Here is a 20,212-nt window from a genome sequence, read left to right on the forward strand (position 1 = left end):
TTACAATGTACAATGCATCTGATCTCAGACGTGCTATTAGTGAGGGTTGGGGTGCCTTACAATGTACAATGCATCTGATCTCAGACGTGCTATTAGTGAGGGTTGGGGTGCCTTACAATGTACAATGCATCTGATATCGGACGTGCTATTAGGGAGGGTTGGGGCTCCTTACAATGTACAATGCATCTGATCTCAGACGTGCTATTAGTGAGGGTTGGGGTGCCTTACAATGTACAATGCATCTGATCTCAGACGTGCTATTAGTGAGGGTTGGGGTGCCTTACAATGCCAACGCATCTGATATCAGACGCGCTATTAGTGAGTGTTGGGGTGCCTTACAATGTACAATGCATCTGATCTCAGACGCGCTATTAGTGAGGGTTGGGGTGCCTTACAATGTACAATGCATCTGATCTCAGACGTGCTATTAGTGAGGGTTGGGGCTCCTTACAATGCCAACGCATTGGATCTCAGACGCGCTATTAGAGAAGGTTTGGAGGAAGACAGAGCCTCTGATTGAGCCACCTGTGCTGAAGCAGGGAATGATTGAGCCACTTGTGCTGCAGCAGGGATATTCAGAGGGAGGGGGGCCTTGAGGACTGGAGTTGGGCTCCCCTGCTTTAAAGTACTGAGACCCTGAGGAAGTTGGTTTTAAACAACCTTGAATATGCGCAATCCTGGTTCTGTTCATGTCAAATTTCTGATGGGGTTGAAATTATACGTCTGAATATTTGTGCATCTTGATTGTTTTTTTGTTCTGTGTTGTTTTTTTTTTTAAGTGTCCACTATCAACGTATAAATTAGACGGCAAACACAATATATGGAATCGCTGACGGGTTTCTGATCGTTTTGAATCTTTGATACCCTGAGACTTCTGGCTGCTTCTACCCTTATGGATTGATCATTTGTTTTAAATGATTAGCAAGCATAATCTGAATATACAAAGATGTTATCACATCTCGTGCCACCCATTGTCTGCAACTCTTCTGTCTGACACTGCGTTCAATAAAAATGAAAGGCATGCGCCTGTATATCTGTATACATCCTTCTTTGTTTACCTCCCTTTTGTCTTCAATGATTGCCAAAGTAAACTACTTTCACGTGTAACATAACTGAAGGATGAGCCCTTTTCTGAAACTTTGATTGCACTGGTCTTATTGGACAGAGGTCATTCATGGCAACATACATTATTTGTGGCACCAAACATTTGACACTTGTTTGTGAAATGATTCCCCCTGCAAAAAAACAATGTCCTTGTATTTACCCTCCATTATATCTGTTTTTGAATTTGAATGTCTCATATTCCGGAGTATAAATGTTGAGTTAATCTTCATCATAATAGCTTTAGTAGACCATTCTTGCACTGACTTGGGTGATTTAGCGCAGGCGTGCACAAAGTGGGGGTGGGAGAATTTCCAGGGGGGGGCTACGGAGGTGTCGCACTCTCCCCGAGGCCTTTAAATACCAGGGGAACCGCGCTAGGCCTCCGCAGCTTCTATCTGGTCTTCGGTGATGCATCGCTATGGTAACCGGCGTCAAATGATTTTTCGCGTTTCCATGCCAGTGTGATGTCACATAGTCCCGCAAAGTTATTTGACGCCGGAGACTAGGGGCGCGAGTTAAAAACTTTGTGCACCCCTGCTTTAGCGGACACCATTTTGAATGGCTCTTGAAATACTAATGATGCAGCTATTAAGTTGTGGAAAACAGAAATTCCCGCGCTCCTACCAATTGGGCTAAAATATTCTAGTGACATGTTTACATTTAGAACCTAAGTCTGTGTAACAGTGGAGTCATTTACTTGCATCTTTTGATCAAAACATGATTCTAGTCTGGCAACCTCGTCAAGGTAAACTCCGTTTAGCAGCTACCTACACTGAATATATCACTTCTTATTGTCCTATGGGCTAAGCTTTAGGAAGTAAATTCTTATTTGTGATATGATGCGGGTAAAACCTGTCCAAAGCCAGTAACAAAGTTCCCTTATTATAAAGGTAAACTGTGGGTGCACAATTACCCTAGCGTGAAAAATGAATACTTATACATATCTCTTCTCTCTGTCAGCCATCAACACTCACCTGCTCTTCAGTGGCGGGTGATGTGCAGATTGACAATGGGGTGTATTATACCTTTATGGTAACTGGAGAATTGGTAGGGGCCCTGTCCTGAAGGGAGGAGCCATACACCTTCAAGGAACTGTTTAGTAAAGCAGAAACCAGGTGAGCCAAAACCTACCCCTATGACGGAATGGATAAGTAACTATAATTAAATGCCCTTATGGAGTATGCAGCATGGAAAAGGATTGGCCTATCATAAAGTTGTAACACCTCCATGTGTAGTGCAGGGATTTTCAACCGGCGTTTCACGGGCGCCCCTCAAGGGTTCCGCGGTCGATGGGAGAGCTGAGATAACGGTCCCTGGTGGTGGCAGTACTGCAGTGACTGCAATCCTCACCGTTCCCCTGCCGATGCCACAGTAGGGAGCTGCAAGCCAGCGCAGTACCGGTTAGAGGGAAGGGTGGGGGGGGGAGGAGGGGGCAGCTGATAGCCACTGCCTTGGTGTGTGTTTCTTAAGTTTAATCATTTTTTCTTATTGTGTGCTTTGGATACTTTGTCGATTTAAACATTTTTACACAAACAACCCATATTATCAAAGCAGCACTCCATTGTGTGCATATTTGTAAAGCAGCCACTGGGTAATATGCAACTATGTTTCGCTCTACATTTTGCAATATGTATATCAGGGATCTTCACCTGGCGCCCTGTGTCAGTGGCACGAGGACACAGATCCCGCTAACAGATCTTAACCTGGTGGCACAAGGACACGGATCCTGTTCATTTCCTGTTAGTTGCTTAGGCAGATAACTATTTTTTACAAACGTGTAAATTACTATTTTGACATTTGAAACCCCCTTTTAAATGAATCTAAAATTACATTACAAGTAGCTTGTGGCTCCTTTTCATTCTTAAATTCTTTTCATCTTTGGAGAACGAGTTGAAGACCCCTGAAAATATATATAATCCAAATGAGAACTAGATCTAAAAACAGTATTTATATTAAAAATCCCAAAGTAATATAAATGTTTCAAGCTTATAAGGATTGTAAGGACTGGTGTACTACTTTCTATATCTCTCACCCATAAGATGCCATTTTAAAAGGAGGGAAGGGGGTGGGGTGTTCTAATCGCATGTTCACAGGTGGAAATGTATTGAATTCAAGACTACAGTACATTATATCAAATGTATGTCACGGAATTCTATTAAACCCTGTTGCACCAGAAGGGTATAAAACTATAGTTAAAGAAGCAATCCATGCAGCACTTAAAAATATAAATTTGTTTTAATATATGCAGACTTGGATTAGTTTGCAATAAAACTAATTACCTAAGCTGCCGATCAATTCATTCTCCAGTGATAAATCAGCACAGATCCTGCTTCCCAGGGTTCACTAAATGGCTACCAATCAATCCTTCGGTCAGTGTAACTCAGCAGCTACAATGTATTCTTATATTACTACAGTAACACTATCTATTGTTACGGTTTGCAGCTCAAACTGCTGGGATTATTGGCAACACATGATCACAAACAGGTAAAAATTCCAAAGATTGGGTACTGCTGGAGAAGTGTGCTAAAAACCTGCTGCAGCAACCAATGGATGCTCACTATATTAAAATTAACTAAAAATGTCATTGAGTTAAAAAAAAATTTTTTAAAAACATGCAGTAACTATTATTTAAGACTACAGGACAGATTTTTTTTTTTTTTTAATGTAGGCTATTGTTTGGATTACCTTTAAGGGTTTTTAAAACTATAAATGGCTTATTTAAGGAAATACCTGTAAAACAATATTAACAAAATGTCAGCTTCCCAGTTTTATTTTTAGCTGCAACACTTCCATTGTGTTAACCCCTATTTCAGGGGACAAAAATGCCTAACGAGCATGTTGAAACCAGTTCAAAACAGCAGTTTTTCCAAGTACATAACAAGAATCCCAGCGGCATTTAAGCACTGCAAGCAGGTTTGCCAGCAACAAGGTGTGATGAATGCCTGTTGCATTGGTTCATGGCTTATGCATGGAAATGTTCGATGAATTACATTTTGAGCTAGCTTTCTGTTTATGGAAACACATTTATTCCCAAATATAAATCAACATTCACTGGATCAATAGAATACTTCATGATAGCCACAAACAATATTTTGATCATCTTAAAAGTGTGCCTGTTGGTCTCCTTAAGATTTTATTTTCTATATATGTCAGAAAAACATGAATGGAGAAAAATCATGCAAGTTACTCAAAATATAGAAACTAAATGAAAGATTTTTAAACATTTGGTGGACACTGAAATATTGTATGATAAATGTGTAACCTTCTGCATAAAGATGTTGCATGGGCTTTTCATGTTACATGTTTCAAGTAACATCATCACATCTAAAGATCAAATGCCTGTGTGAATGTTTCTACTTCCACTTCAAGTCACAGACTAGTGCTATATGGTCAGAGGGATGGGACACGCTGGGCAAAGCCTGGTGACTCGTGACTTCTTCGTGACTTGGCAAGGGAATTATTTGCTCCACCTCAAAATTATCAGAGTCAATGAAAATGTAGTCCAGGCAGCCATGAAACCCTCCCACGTAGTTGGTGTACGCGGGCTCCCCACAAGCACTTTTGAGTTTGATGGGGTGGGTTACGGACATGTTGCAGCGTTCTTCCTCCCCGTTGGAGGTCCAGTCTTCGTGGTCCTCGGAGATTGTGCCGTTCTTGACCAAACTGTACAAGCCACTGGAGGGCGTGCTGTTAAAATCTCCACCGAATATAACGGGTATGCCTGGGTAGAGTTCATGTGCTACGTATCTAACGTGAGATAGGGCCACAGCGATTTGAATAAGACGTATGTTGCCGCCTACGGAGAAAAATACAGATGTTGAACAGGCAGTTTTAATATCATTTTTTGTTATTTATGACCGCAAGCCATTTGCTGAATAAAAGTACTGCTGAGGGATACACCCACAATCATTACAGGTAAAATAAATAAAACCTTGCTTAATTTACAATTGCACTTTTGAATGACAAGAGCATGTATCTATCTCTGGGGGCCTCAACCGCACTGCTCCCATTTCCAGGGACCCCCTTCTCCTGGCTGCTGCTAAATTATCGTCTAAATCTCACAGACAAGAATTCTTCTCAGGGAGAACAAGGCAGTTGATTTATTTTTTTTTTGTAGTTTCCTGCAGAAAAATTGTTAAAAACTACAATTTTACCAATCAGGTGGTCCCTTCAGCTGGGAGCATCACCGTTGAGTTCGGCCAATTTCGGGGAAATTGCTGCTCTGAACAAGTGTTTGCACTCTACTCAGAGGGCCATTAAACCCTGTGCAGAGGATATAAGACAAGCAGATAAAACATGCAGGGCGTACCTTTTGGATGAAAATAGAGATGTGTGTTTGCTATGCATACTTTTCTTGAAGGGTCAGTTGTAGATTGTAGAACAGAGACCTAAAAATACAAAAGTTGGCGTTTTATATGTAGATAGGTAGGCGTGATGTGTGTTAAAGTAAGCAACAACAAAAAAGGTACCATTTGTCAATATAAAAACAGATTGAGGAAAGGGCTTGTTTACCCTACTAATATTTTAATAGATTATAAAATAATTCACCAATACACAAATTCTCTAATCGCCTGTGCAAAATTTTGAAACATCAAACCTGGCCTCATTTGCACCCTAGGAGTTCTTTATGTTAAAACTTAATTAATGCGCCTTTTCGGATGCTGTGCCTGTGGAAAATGTTTGCTTTCTCTTGTAATATAGTGCGGGCTGCCTCTTGGCAGCAATATCAACTTAGACACTCTTAAAAGATGCAAGTATTACTTTCTTAACCTTGCTGTTTTACCAGCAATTTACACAGGGGGCACGTCGCATCACCATACAAACACAAAAGATATATTAAAGGTAAACTACCTGGTGCAAGGGAGAACGCAAGGCAACAACACATAAATAATCAGATGATTACATAAAGCCCCCTATAATTGCACTCTGGATAGGTGACATTGATAGTACAACGTCATCTGTCAAGGGGCCACTGAATGGCCTATTCCCTTATTAGGGTAAGCCGCAAAGGTCACACTCAAATGAAAATAAAAAACTTTTAATCAGTAATGTTTAAAAACGACGAGACACCATAAAAATGCATACACAATGCATATTAAAATCCCCAAATGTGTGTGGGCACAGAAGCAGGCAAAGGACTCTCAATGTCCAGAGCCTAGGGATAGGCTGACACAATACTGCATAAATCCACACAGTAGGTATGTGTGGTTGCGTGACCAAAGTTAAATAAAGCAATGGTATGCTGCAGTAGGTAATGGAGTATCAAAAACTCCTCGGTTAGGTGAGATACAACCTGATTGTAAGCGTGTCAGCGGCTGCAGTTCCAGGAAGTAATCGGGACTGATCGTGCCTTCTCCACAAGCCGCGTGGACGTCACGCTTACAATCAGGTTGTATCTCACCTAACCGAGGAGTTTTTGATACTCCATTACCTACTGCAGCATACCATTGCTTTATTTAACTTTGGTCACGCAACCACACATACCTACTGTGTGGATTTATGCAGTATTGTGTCAGCCTATCCCTAGGCTCTGGACATTGAGAGTCCTTTGCCTGCTTCTGTGCCCACACACATTTGGGGATTTTAATATGCATTGTGTATGCATTTTTATGGTGTCTCGTCGTTTTTAAACATTACTGATTAAAAGTTTTTTATTTTCATTTGAGTGTGACCTTTGCGGCTTACCCTAATAAGGGAATAGGCCATTCAGTGGCCCCTTGACAGATGACGTTGTACTATCAATGTCACCTATCCAGAGTGCAATTATAGGGGGCTTTATGTAATCATCTGATTATTTATGTGTTGTTGTTTTACCAGCAGCAAAATGTTTTCTTTGACAAATGTGCGACTTACCCTACGATTAATTCAGAATGTGCACCTCCTGAGGTTCATCCAAAGTGCTAACATTTAGCCTGCTTGTGTCAGATATTACACGGCAAGCTTTTAGACATGGTTATCGTATCGGTCAATTTTACCAGGTTTTGTCATCATTACCAGAGTTTCCCTAAGAAATCTGTATACAACCCAATATGTAATTGCCTTTACATGTTAAGTGGCATTTATGCTACCGGTATATGGTGCTCAACTCCAGTCCTCAGGCCCCTCCCCAACATTGAGCCATCTGTGCTGAAGCAGGAATATCCTGAAAACCTGACCTGTTTGGGGTGGGGGAGGTGGCTTGAGGACTGGAGTTGAGCACCCGTCCTAATGTTTTTTCTTTTCTTTATTAAATGCACGTTTCCGTGGCCATTCATGTCCCATACCTCACACTACAATATAAAACCGAAAAAAAATAGTAGTAATTTTACACTCGGGTGGCAAAGATGTAATTTTGAACATACCAGATTTTTGTATCCTATTTTTCCTTGCTCACGTCTGATTTGGAGCAATACTGGTACGTAGGGATAAATCAATTAACGTGAACTAATACTGACCAGCAAGCTCACACACAAGCAGGTCAAAAACAGATGCAGGTATCAAGTACACGAAAAAGTGAGCACCTGGTAAGACTATGCTTTGTGAAGTACATAACTGTTAATATCTAGCACGTGTCTCGCCTAATGTGGAACATGTTCCTTACTCAAAAATAAAACACTTGGCTATCTCTGCAGCACTGATCAGCAAGCCAACTACATGTCACACAAGCAGGACATACAGGCGCAGGTATTCGAGACATACGTATTTGAATATAAGCAATTGTAAGCGCTTGGGACCACTTATGGGTCAACATTCAGTAGGTTACGTTCCCTGAGATTACTTCCAGCGGTCGCGACCAAGCCGTCGCTGCGTCGCACTTACTATAAGCGCACGCGACGGCGACAATGAATTTGTTTTGACGCGACGTCGCTGTAAGCGCAGCCGGCGACGGTCTCGTCAAAACAAATGCATTGTCACCGCCGTCGGCGCTTATAGTGCACGCGACTGCGATAAAGCGACAGACTGACAGCGCTACCAAAAATCTGGTAGTCACCGATATTTGATTGGCCGCAAGGGGAGACCGTTGCCGAAACAATCAGGGAGCTTCTCCGTCCCTCTGCCCCCCCTCTTTTCTGACATCCCTGGCCTTGTAGCCAGCGACGTCATCTAAATTTGAAATGCAACTTTCGCAATGGCGACGGCGCTATAAGCGCAGCCTACAAATAAAAGGTGGTTAAAACAACATGTCTGAAAAACAGAACTGTAAATAGCAGCCCCCTGCTTCACCTGCAGCACAGAGGAGCGCTGCAGCACCCCGTCCCCCTCCAGCTTCACCGGCAGCACAGAGAAGCACTGCAGCACCCCCCCCCCCGCTTCACATGCAGCACAGAGGAGCGCTGCAGCACCCCGTCCCCCTCCAGCTTCACCGGCAGCACAGAGAAGCACTGCAGCACCCCCCCCGCCCCCAATAACCCCCCAGCTTCACCTGCAGCACAGAGGAGCGCTACAGCACCCCCCCCCCCCCGTGGCCCCCCAGCTTCACCTGCAGCAGAGGAGCTCTGCAGCACCCTTCCCCTCCCCCCCCGTGGCCCCCCAGCTTCACCTGCAGCACAGAGGAGCGCTGCAGCACCCCGTCCCCCCCCACCCCGTGGCCCCCCAGCTTCACCTGCAGCACAGAGGAGCGCTGCAGCACCCTTCTCCTCCCTCCCTCCCCCCCCCCCCCCATGGTCCCCCAGCTTCACCTGCAGCACAGAGGAGCGCTGCAGCACCCTGTCCCTGGCCGCAGGGTACGCAGAGAGCTTCCCCAGCAGCTCTGCGTGCAGGGAGTCCCCCAGCAGCGCCTCGTGCAGCAGGACATCGTGCTGGCTCAGCAGCCCGAACCGGCTCCGCCGGTAGAAGGTGGCCAGGCCTTCCTGCTGCTTCTCCTTCACCCGGAACACCCCGTCCAACCCAAAGGCGTCCAGGGCCGGGCCCAGGCTGTCCCCGAACACCGCCTTGTCCACCTCCTGCAGGCAGACGATGTCGGCGTTGTAGCCGGCCAGCTCCTTCTTGACCAGGTTCTGCCGGTAGTCGGTGTCCAGGGCATAGGGGGCGCAGTACGGGAAGAGCACGGTGCGGGAGTGCTCGGTCTGGGCGTACGTGGCCGCCAGGATGTTGTAGGACACGGTGCGGGTCACCGGCTCCTCTGCCGTCTTCTTGGTATACAGGTGCCGGTGGTCAAAGGTGCAAGTCCCCGGGCCGGCCTCCACCGGGCTCTCCACCTCCAGCTCCCGGCTGAGGCCGTAACGTGTGCCGTTGCCCGGCGTGCACTTCAGTTTGAGCCGCAGGCCGATGTCCGACACGGCCGGGGTGAAGACCCGCAGGTGGCCGGCCTCCACCCACCCGTCGCCGGCCTCGTTGTTACGCGAGGCCCCGGCTTCGGCCTGCTGCTGCTTGTACCACACGAAGTCCGACTTGTCGGCCTCGCCGAACTCCAGCTGCAGCTTGGGGCAGACGGGGAAGCCGGCCATGATGTGGCGGGGCAGCTCCAGCTCCTGGAAGCTGGGCGGGTTCCTCTCCACCCGGTAGCGGGCCTCCCCGACCTCCAGCACGGCGCCGTCCTGCCAGGCCTCGGCGTTGGCCGCCTCCTCGCACACGGCCTCCCCGCGGTAGTAGAGGCAGACGTGCGGCTCGGAGGCGGCGGCCTGCTCGGCCTTGTTGCGCTTGGATTTCTTGGCCTGGCCCTTGGCCGCGTTGGTGGCGATGCGGGCCAGGGCCTTGCCCAGGGGCTCGCTCTGCTCCCGCTGCATGTGCTTGTGGCAGCCGGACAGCACCAGGGAGATGCTGAGCTTGGCCTCGGAGGGGACGCAGCGCACCACGGCCCTCTCCTCCATGCTGCGCGCCGCCGCCGGCTGGGTCAGCGCCGCTCTCAGCAGCAGCCGGGGGGACGGGCCGGTCAGCAGCAGCAGCTTCCCCCAGCTCCACATCAACCCGCCGGGCCCGGGCCGCAGGCTGCTCGCACGTTAACAGGGGACGGAGCCAGGCCGGTGAATGGAGGCGGGACCGGAAGTGACGGGGATGATGATGGATGGGGGGGGCATGATGATGGATGGGGGGGGCATGATGATGGATGGGGGGGCATGATGATGGATGGGGGGGGCATGATGATGGATGGGGGGGGCATGATGATGGATGGGGGGGATGATGATGGATGGGGGGGGGGGGGATGATGATGGATGGGGGGGGGGGATGATGGATGGGGGGGGTGATGATGGATGGGGGGGGGGTGATGATGGATGGGGGGGGGGGGTGATGATGGATGGGGGGGGGGGGGGTGATGATGGATGGGGGGGGGGTGATGATGGATGGGGGGGGTGATGATGGATGGGGGGGTGATGATGATGGATGGGGGGGTGATGATGATGGATGGGGGGGGATGATGATGGATGGGGGGGGGTGATGATGGATGGGGGGGGGGTGATGATGGATGGGGGGGGTGATGATGGATGGGGGGGGGTGATGATGGATGGGGGGGGGGGTGATGATGGATGGGGGGGGGTGATGATGGATGGGGGGGGTGATGATGGATGGGGGGGGGTGATGATGGATGGGGGGGGTGATGATGGATGGGGGGGGGGGTGATGATGGATAGGGGGGGTGATGATGGATGGGGGGGGGTGATGATGGATGGGGGGGTGATGATGGATGGGGGGGTGATGATGATGGATGGGGGGGGATGATGATGGATGGGGGGGGGGATGATGATGGATGGGGGGGGGATGATGATGGATGGGGGGGGAGGATGATGGATGGGGGGGGATGATGATGGATGGGGGGGATGATGATGGATGGGGGGGGATGATGATGGATGGGGGGGGAATGATGATGGATGGGGGGTGGGATGATGATGGATGGGGGGTGGGATGATGATGGATGGGGGGGGGTGGATGATGATGGATGGGGGGGGGATGATGATGGATGGGGGGGGGATGATGATGGATGGGGGGGGATGATGATGGATGGGGGGGATGATGATGGATGGGGGGGGAATGATGATGGATGGGGGGTGGGATGATGATGGATGGGGGGTGGGATGATGATGGATGGGGGGGGGTGGATGATGATGGATGGGGGGGGATGATGATGGATGGGGGGGGATGATGATGGATGGGGGGGGATGATGATGGATGGGGGGGTGATGATGGATGGGGGGGGTGATGATGGATGGGGGGTGGGATGATGATGGATGGGGGGTGGGATGATGATGGATAGGGGGGGGTGGATGATGATGGATGGGGGGGGGATGATGATGGATGGGGGGGATGATGATGGATGGGGGGGGATGATGATGGATGGGGGGGGATGATGATGGATGGGGGGGGTGATGATGGATGGGGGGGGATGATGATGGATGGGGGGGGATGATGATGGATGGGGGGGATGATGATGGATGGGGGGGGGGGGTGATGATGGATGGGGGGGATGATGATGGATGGGGGGGGGTGATGATGGATGGGGGGGATGATGATGGGGGTGATGATGGATGGGGGGGTGATGATGATGGGGGGCGGGGGATGGGGATGGATGGGGGGATGATGATGGATGGGGGGGTTGATGATGGATGGGGGGGATGATGATGGATGGGGGGGATGATGATGGATGGGGGGGATGATGGATGGGGGGATGATGATGGATGGGGGCTGATGATGATGGATGGGGGGGGTGATGATGGATGGGGGGGATGATGATGGATGGGGGTTGGATGATGGATGGGGGGGGATGATGATGGATGGGGGGATGATGATGAATGGGGGGGGGTGATGATGGATGGGGGGGATGATGATGGATGGGGGGGGTGATGATGGATGGGGGGGTGATGATGGATGGGGGGGATGATGATGAATGGGGGGGATGATGATGGATGGGGGGGGATGATGATGGATGGGGGGGATGATGATGAATGGGGGGGATGATGATGGATGGGGGGGGGATGATGATGGATGGGGGGGATGATGATGGATGGGGGGGATGATGATGGATGGGGGGGATGATGATGGATGGGGGGGATGATGATGGATGGGGGGGTGATGATGGATGGGGGGGGATGATGATGGATGGGGGGGGGGTGATGGATGGGGGGGATGATGATGGATGGGGGGGGATGATGATGGATGGGGGGGATGATGGATGGGGGGGGTGATGATGGATGGGGGGGGTGATGATGGATGGGGGGGATGATGATGATGGGGGGCGGGGGATGGGGATGGATGGGGGGGTGATGATGGATGGGGGGGATGATGATGGATGGGGGGGGATGATGATGGATGGGGGGGGGATGATGATGGATGGGGGGGATGATGATGGATGGGGGGGATGATGATGGATGGGGGGGATGATGGATGGGGGGGGGATGATGATGGATGGGGGGGGGGTGATGATGGATGGGGGGGGGGTGATGATGGATGGGGGGGATGATGATGGATGGGGGGGATGATGATGGATGGGGGGGGTCATGATGGATGGGGGGGATGATGATGGATGGGGGGGGATGATGATGGATGGGGGGGGTGATGATGGATGGGGGGATGATGATGGATGGTGGGGGGTGATGATGGATGGGGGGGGATGATGATGGATGGGGGGATGATGATGGATGGGGGGGATGAGATGGATGGGGGGGTGGATGATGATGGATGGGGGGGGATGATGATGGATGGGGGGATGATGATGGATGGGGGGATGATGATGGATGGGGGGGTGATGATGGATGGGGGGGATGATGATGGATGGGGGGGATGATGATGGATGGGGGGGATGATGATGGATGGGGGGGATGATGATGGATGGGGGGGATGATGATGGATGGGGGGGTGATAATGAATGGGGGGGATGATGGATGGGGGGGGATGATGATGGACGGGGGGGATGATGATGGACGGGGGGTGATGATGGACGGGGGGGGGGTGATGGTTTGGGGGGAGGATGATGGATGGGGATGTTGATGAACGGGGGGGATGATGAATGGGGGGGATCGGGGGGTGATTGAAGGGGGAGGGGGAGATGATGATGGATGGGGGGGATGATGATGGATGGGGGGATGATGATGGATGGGGGGGTGATGATGGATGGGGGGTGATGATGGATATGGGGGAGGATGATGATGGATGGGGGGGAATGATGATGATGGATGGGGGGGAGGATGATGATGGATGGGGGGATGATGATGGATGGGGGGGAGGATGATGGATGGGGGGGAGGATGATGGGAGGAGGGGCGGATGATGGATGGGGGGAGGATGATGGATGGGGGAGGGGATGATGATGGATAGGGAGGGAAGGAGGGGAGAAGATGATGGATGGGGGGGAAGATGATGGATGGGGGAGGATGATGGGATTGGAGGGGGAGAGGAGATGGGGAGGAGGAGGATGGGGGGGAGGATGATGGGATTGCAGGAGGGGGGGAGGATATGGTGGGGAATCGGAGGATGAGGGTGGGAATCGGAGGATGAGGGGGGAGGAGGATGGGGGGATCAGAGGCTGTGGGGAGAAGATATGTCCCCCTTTTCATGGCGGACGTGGTCCGTCTGGTCAGCCTTTATTACCCTGTGCCCTGCTAGAATATATTTTTTCCCTGAACACCTAATTAATCATTCTTATTGTTTACTAATCAGACTATCGCTAACATACCGGTGTGACCGCTCCCAGGGAGTATGGATCAGGGTTGCCACCTTTTTATTGAAGGCTAACTTTTTACAATAAATGTTTTTACATTTATTTATTTTATATATGTATTACTCTCTCTCCCTGCAAAGTGCAATCAGCCTGGCTCCGCGACTTCAAGTGCGTGTTACCATGACAATGTGGCATCACACGCGTCAAGTGGCCATGACAGCGGGGTGCCGAGGCGTGGAGCTTGACACTCCGTTGTCATGGCAACGCTATGCTGCGTGACATCACGTAGCGTCCCGTTGTCATGGCAACGTGGCACCATTTGACGTCGCACAGCAATGTTGACGGGATTTGCAGGGGGAGATGATGCCACCGCCCGAAATTACTCGGCTAAACCCGTAGCCCGGAGATACGTGGCAGCTCTGAATGGGGTCCCCAAAGTGCCCCTCGGTGTGTGCAGGCAGCATGTGGAGGAAAACACAATCACTGCGGGAGCTTCCAAAGTCACACCCCACAATGCCTTGCGACTGTGGATGCAAAGCATTGTGGGACACAACTTTGGAAACCCGTGCTGTAGTTGACATATTTCTTTATCTCTAAAATGTGTTACCAGGAAGTGACACATTGAGAGTTATCTCTCGTTTTCACGTATGTATATACTACCTATGCTGCCCACATGTGTTCCCAACCCAGACACGCTCAGAACACTATACTGCCTGGGATCCACCATTACATTTTTGGGGGTTGAACCTCTAGGACAGGGGTGCGCAAAATGGGGGGCATGAGATTTTTCTGGGGGGGTGGGGGGTTGCAGAGGTCCCGCGCTCTTCTCCAAGGCATTTAAGTTAAATGACGGGGGACCGCGCGAGGCCTCTGCAACTCAATTTGCCAAGATTCAGCCGGATACAGGACGCGTTGCTATGGCAATGCCGCGGGTCACGTGATGTCACATTTGACGCTGCACTAAGGTAAGGGGGGGGGGCGCAAACACTGCGGGAGAGCAGGCAGAGGGGCGCAGCAACAAAAGTTTGCGCACCCCTGCTCTAGGACAGGGGTGCGCAAACTGGGGGGGGGGGGCGTGGCTCATTTATCCAGCTTTAGTCCCCGCTTCAGTCCACACAGATCCATGGCAATGCGGTGCAAATGACGCTGCGGGGTCATATGACGTGATATCACATTACCCAGCGGCGTCATTTGATGCCGCATTAGAAGTAAGCGTGGGCACGACACGGGGAGAGCAGGCGGGGGGGGGGGGGGGCTGCAGCGCAGGAAGTGTACGCACCCCTGCTCTAGGAGACACCTCAGCTCTAGGAGACACCCCTGCTCTAGGAGACACCTCAGCCTGTCATTTATTTATATGGGGTAATCTGAGAGAGGAGCAGGGACCCCCTTCCTATTGTCTGTTTGTCTTAACATACATGTACTGTTTTTGTAATACAATGTTATTGTCCTCTCGGAATATGTGTATCCATACAAATAAAAGATAATATTTCCTATTATAATTCCCTGTCATCTGTATAGATGTCAGTCTGAGGTCCCAGATCTGTCAACCTCAGCACTATGCATGGCTTTTTTGAATGACAAATGCTGATATTTTAATGCACAGGATCTGCAAAGGAGAGGGGTTAACGATGGGCGTGGCCTTTCAAAGCTCCGCCCTCACGATGCGGAAATGTTACAGTGCCACCGCCCCGCCCCCGTATCCCATGGCAACCGACTTGTTTGATGGCAGAGAGAGATGTCCCAGAGCCTGAGAGCCCAGAGCCTGAGAGCCCAGAGCCTGAGAGCCCAGAGCCTGAGAGCCCAGGCACAGTAAGAGACAGCAAGGTTTGTATGGGAGTCTGTGTGACTTTAGGAGAGAGAGAGCTGCACACAAGGGCTCACTGGGCCTGGGGGGAGGGGAGGTAAGACATGCCCAGCACAGAAGCCAAACTGTGTGTACTATGCCTATATGGGAACCTATATACCAGGGAAGGCCAACTCCGGTCCTCAAGGGCCACCAACAGGTCAGGTTTTCAGGATATCCCTGCTTCAGCACAGGTGACTCAATCAGTGGCTCAGTCGAAGAACTCCTGCGCTGAACGGAGTTGACCAGTCAACGACTGAGCCACCTGTGCTGAAGCGGGGATATCCTGAAAACCTGACCTGTTGGTAGCTCTTGGCTACCGATTGATCCACCTGTGCAGGTATATCAAACCTGACCTGTTGGTGGTCCTATGGGACTGGAGTTGATTCCCCCCCCCCTTTGCTATAGACATTACATATACCAAGATCCTAAATCATTAGGTTTATCAAAAGAAGCCCCGACTCACAGCTGCTTTTAAAAGAGTGCTGATACTGCGGCTGGTTGCAGGAGAGGCCAATTTTGTTCTATACGAAAGGCAACTGCGCCCCCCCAACCCACACACTTTTTTTTTTAAATAATCGACGCAGGAAAGGGAGCGAAGATGATCGCTGTAACCCCTCGTTTTCTTTAAAATATAAGTGAAAATGAAGGTTGGGAAATTAAAAAAAAGAAACTTTCGAAGCGTCCAAGTTTCTTATAGTTGGCGATGCGCAAAAGTTTTACACTGAGTTGCGAGCCATGCGCAAATCGCCCTTTTTGACTCGCGAAATAAGCCACGGATGAGTCTTTAGTCTGCGAGCGACTCGCCAGGCATTAACCCCCTGCCCTGCGGGGAAACGGCGGAGGAGAAGGAGGGGGGATCCCTCCTCTTCCAGTTCCCGAAAAATGGATGCAGAGAACGCCTGACCGCTATTGAAAGAGATTGCACGACCGTTATTGAGAGAGGTCACGTGACCGCACTGTGTCGGCGCGGCCGTGGCACTTACGTACCACTACCCCTGCAGCACTCAAAGGGTTAAGAGGTTTTCTTGAGCAGAACGCAAGAGTCGGGCAGGTGCATAGCGAGAAATTGGTGTTGAGATGTAAGGAGGTGTAAATATAGCCAAATATAAACCAGTGGGACCAACTCTTCTTTTTTTTTTTTTTTTTTTAAACGAGGATGTGGTCTTGCATATTGTACATTCCTGCATATAAAGCACCAACATAGCTCCTCTTATTGCAGTGTTAACCCATTCTTTGCCATAGGGTCCAGCAATACTTTGCATGTTTTCCAATGCATTGTTAGCTGATTCCTTTTGGTCACGGGTAAACGTAGGCCCTATTCGGAGCCTAACACATTCATTTTTTTTGTAGGGAAACCATATTATAAATATGTCTGATTTAAATTTAAAAAAAAAAGCATACAGTATTATCTGAACTTTACATGACTTTACTTCAGTGGTCTACGTGTTGTAGTATGTAGGGAGTGTGGATCATTAGTGATATATCTATTTGTTTATTACACGTAGAGAGTACTGCTACTTCATTTGCAAGTCTGCAGTACCCCATTTTTCATGGAAAACAATATTTTAATAAGAATTTTCCCCCTTTTCTGATTTTAGATATTATGTACATTTATTTTGAGGTCTAAAGAGATTTATCCCAACGTTTTACAGGTGTAGATGTTCTTGAAAACAGGAATAAACCTTTTTAAAGGTTCTTTGACCACCATTGCTAAACAAACATACATTTAACCAATGTACAGTAGATTTATTTTGCATGGATTGCAGTCGCAGGTATGTGAGCTCCCACTGAGTCCCCGTCAGTCTCACTAAATTATAGCATTTCCGAGTTTTCCATTAAAACGCCAATTTCCGGGTCCAGAACCCCCAAATCTCACTCATTTCGGTCCTTGGCGCTTGATATCCCTGCAGTCATTATATGGTGTAAAATATAGATTTTATAGGTTGCCTTTTACTTTGAGTTCATCTATTGCAATATTTGTAGTTGCAATCACCATGTAACAATTTCTTTATTTAGATGGCTTCCAACAGGATCTCGCCTCTTCCAGTTAGGGATAGTTTAAACATTCGTTTACCTCCCCTAGTCCTTCCTGCTGCATCCATCAGTAGCGGGTCGTCTCCTAGTAAACTGATGCAATACAGAAGATGTAAGGAACAGCAGAAGACACTCAATGATATCATGTAAGTTTTATTTATATTTAAGTGTGAGTAGTAGAGATGTTTTACTCCATGGATGTGGACCAACTCACTGTAAGAGTTACTTGACTCACCGGGTGGTAGAGGACCAGCCTCACTGAAGATAAGTATGACTATGGTATATAACAAAAGACAGAAATGCCCAGTGCTACATCCAAAGTGACAACATTTATAGTACTGTACAATACATTTGGGGTTCTTGAGCTTGCTGGGGTTGTGTGTTTATTCATTTTGACTATGGTATGTGCCATACTTGAGCCCCAGTTTGGAGACACTCTCTCCCTTTTGGTCAGATGTACGATGCTTACATAGTTTGGGATCCTCTCCTTCATACTTTGTCAGAGAGAGTTTACCTCTATACCAGGGCTGGCTAGGAGTTTGACGGCACCGGTGCAGTGGGAGTATGGCGAGGCCTCTTACCTTATCTGGACATCGCGTTGTCATGTGTCACATGATTGCAGGAGGAGATGCCAGCACATATATATGCCCTGTGCTTTTCCCCCGGCAATCACATTTTAAATGTTGTGGGGAAGAGCGCTGGGCCTCTCTAAGCACGGGGCTAGGTGCAGTCGCACCGATGGCACCACCATCAAGCCAACCCTACACCATAACAAGAGTTGGGGAAAGCCAGCTTCAATTGTTTCCAGTCCTCTTGCCACTGTTACCTTGCAAGCCAGAACAATTCCTGGCCAGCAGTTGGGAATCCCTGCTTTAAACCATAAATGAGTTTACTAAGCCATTATTTATAAAGGACTGCAACAATATTTGAATAATTAAAGATATAAGTAGTAAGTAGTGATACAGTAATTTTATTTGTTGAAAAAACATGCAACATATAAGTAGTGATACAGTAATCCGCTGTAACGTAGTCTGCCTATTTATTATCTGCTCTTCAGTGTCAAAGAGGCTCTAAAAGCCTATGAAGAAACAGTGGAAGAAAAGAAAAAGAGGGTGCCCACACCTCCAGAACCCCAGTTACCATCAACTGTAAGTTGAGCACCTCTAATCCTTTCCAGCCTCCTCTTTCACCTTCCGTAACCTCCAATAACTCCATACCCTTCCAGAATTAGGAAATAGTCTGCCCACGCGTTGCACACTTTGCACAACTACGAACCGATTCTCACAATAAGTGTGAACATAATTCCGTTAACTGCACTGCCCCGTTTGAGGCACAGACAAAGCAAACACAAAACAGGATCCAAGGGTTTGTGTATGGTTATTTTTCTAAGGAAACAGATGACACGCATCCATTTCAAATGTTCAATTTGCGTCTTTTCAACACTTGTTCATATTACTGTTTTAGCAAAAAAGCTTCATCTTTTGTATCATAAACAAAATTGGGAGTTTTAAGCATGTGAAGCCCTTTAAAGAAATGAATAATTGTGATTGGTCAGAAATACTCAGAATGAATATAACATTTTCACGTGGCTTCTTCAGTTCCTATAACCAAGTTACTATTTTTTTATCCACCAGATGAACAGCGAACAAAGAAAACTCAGAGTGAGTATTACAGCATTTTTTTTTCAAAGTACCACTGTGGCCCGTCGCTAGTGCAGTGGCATTTCTTACTTTCCCCATTATTCAGAATACACCTGAGAGGGAGATATTCAGGAAATAAACCCCCTCTTTACCCCACTCACTTTCCTTTGTATACTTTCCAATATGCTGGTTTGTCACTAATCGTAGAGCCCAAAGGCAGAACATTTATAACACGTTAATGAGTAGTATAATTAGGGACAGGGCCGCCAACAGGGGGGGGTGTGCCGGGGTTGGCATCCCGGGCCTGGTGAGTCAAGGGGCCCGGCCGTCCGGGCCCCTGCGCGGCCGTGCCGTATCATAAAAAAACCGCTGCCGGGCACCCTGCGGCAGGTCTCTCTGACGTTAGCGCCGGAAGTCAGCTGGGCTAAACTTCCGGCGGGCGTCAGGGGGTTGAGGTGTATTTTTATATGTATTGGGGGGTTCGGGTATATTTTTATATGTATTGGGGGGTGGGGATGTATTTTTATATGTATTGGGGGGGTGCGGGTATAGTTTTATATGTATTGTGGGGGTGGGGATGTATTTTTATATGTATTGGGGGGTGCGGGTATAGTTTTATATGTATTAGGGGGTGGGGATGTATTTTTATATGTATTGGGGGGGTGCGGGTATAGTTTTATATGTATTGGGGGGTTCGGGTATATTTTTATATGTATTGGGGGGTGGGGATGTATTTTTATATGTATTGGGGGGTGCGGGTATAGTTTTATATGTATTGGGGGGGTGGGGATGTATTTTTATATGTATTGGGGGGGTGCGGGTATAGTTTTATATGTATTGGGGGGGTGGGGATGTATTTTTATATGTATTGGGGGTGTGTGGGTATATTTTTATATGTATTGGGGGGTGCGGGTATAGTTTTATCTGTATTGGGGGGGTGGGGATGTATTTTTATATGTATTGGGGGGGTGTGGGTATATTTTTATATGTATTGGGGGGGTGCGGGTATATTTTTATATGTA

General features: G+C 48.8%; 2 protein-coding genes across 2 annotated transcripts in view; one reads left to right on the top strand and one right to left on the bottom strand.

The window, feature by feature from the left end:
- Positions 1-4,107: 4,107 nt before the first annotated feature.
- On the bottom strand, positions 4,108-10,065 carry PDE12 (phosphodiesterase 12). Its single transcript, XM_075574833.1, has 3 exons — positions 8,763-10,065; positions 5,414-5,492; positions 4,108-4,900 (listed from the first exon to the last, which is right to left on the bottom strand). The coding sequence occupies exons 1-3, from the start codon at positions 9,984-9,986 to the stop codon at positions 4,458-4,460; spliced, it is 1,746 nt and encodes a 581-aa protein (XP_075430948.1). The 5' UTR covers positions 9,987-10,065; the 3' UTR covers positions 4,108-4,457.
- Positions 10,066-14,976: 4,911 nt separating this feature from the next.
- DNAH12 (dynein axonemal heavy chain 12) overlaps positions 14,977-20,212 on the top strand; it is an 86,620-nt gene continuing 81,384 nt past the window's right edge. The window contains 4 exon segments of the mRNA XM_075574834.1: positions 14,977-15,494; positions 17,533-17,696; positions 18,608-18,698; positions 19,185-19,211. Coding sequence (XP_075430949.1) covers positions 15,393-15,494; positions 17,533-17,696; positions 18,608-18,698; positions 19,185-19,211 — 384 coding nt within the window. The 5' untranslated portion in view covers positions 14,977-15,392.

Source organism: Ascaphus truei, chromosome 17 (assembly GCF_040206685.1).
Source record: "Ascaphus truei isolate aAscTru1 chromosome 17, aAscTru1.hap1, whole genome shotgun sequence".
Taxonomy (NCBI): domain Eukaryota; kingdom Metazoa; phylum Chordata; class Amphibia; order Anura; family Ascaphidae; genus Ascaphus; species Ascaphus truei.

Coding starts and splice junctions, on each gene's coding strand:
- PDE12 (XM_075574833.1), bottom strand. CDS start 9,986: ATGTGGAGCTGGGGGAAGCTGCTGCTGCTGACCGGCCCGTCCCCCCGG. Junction 5,493..8,762: donor AGCGCTCCTCTGTGCTGCAG/GTGAAGCTGGGG, acceptor TTGTATTTTTAG/GTCTCTGTTCTACAATCTAC. Junction 4,901..5,413: donor TCTCTATTTTCATCCAAAAG/GTACGCCCTGCA, acceptor TTTTCTCCGTAG/GCGGCAACATACGTCTTATT.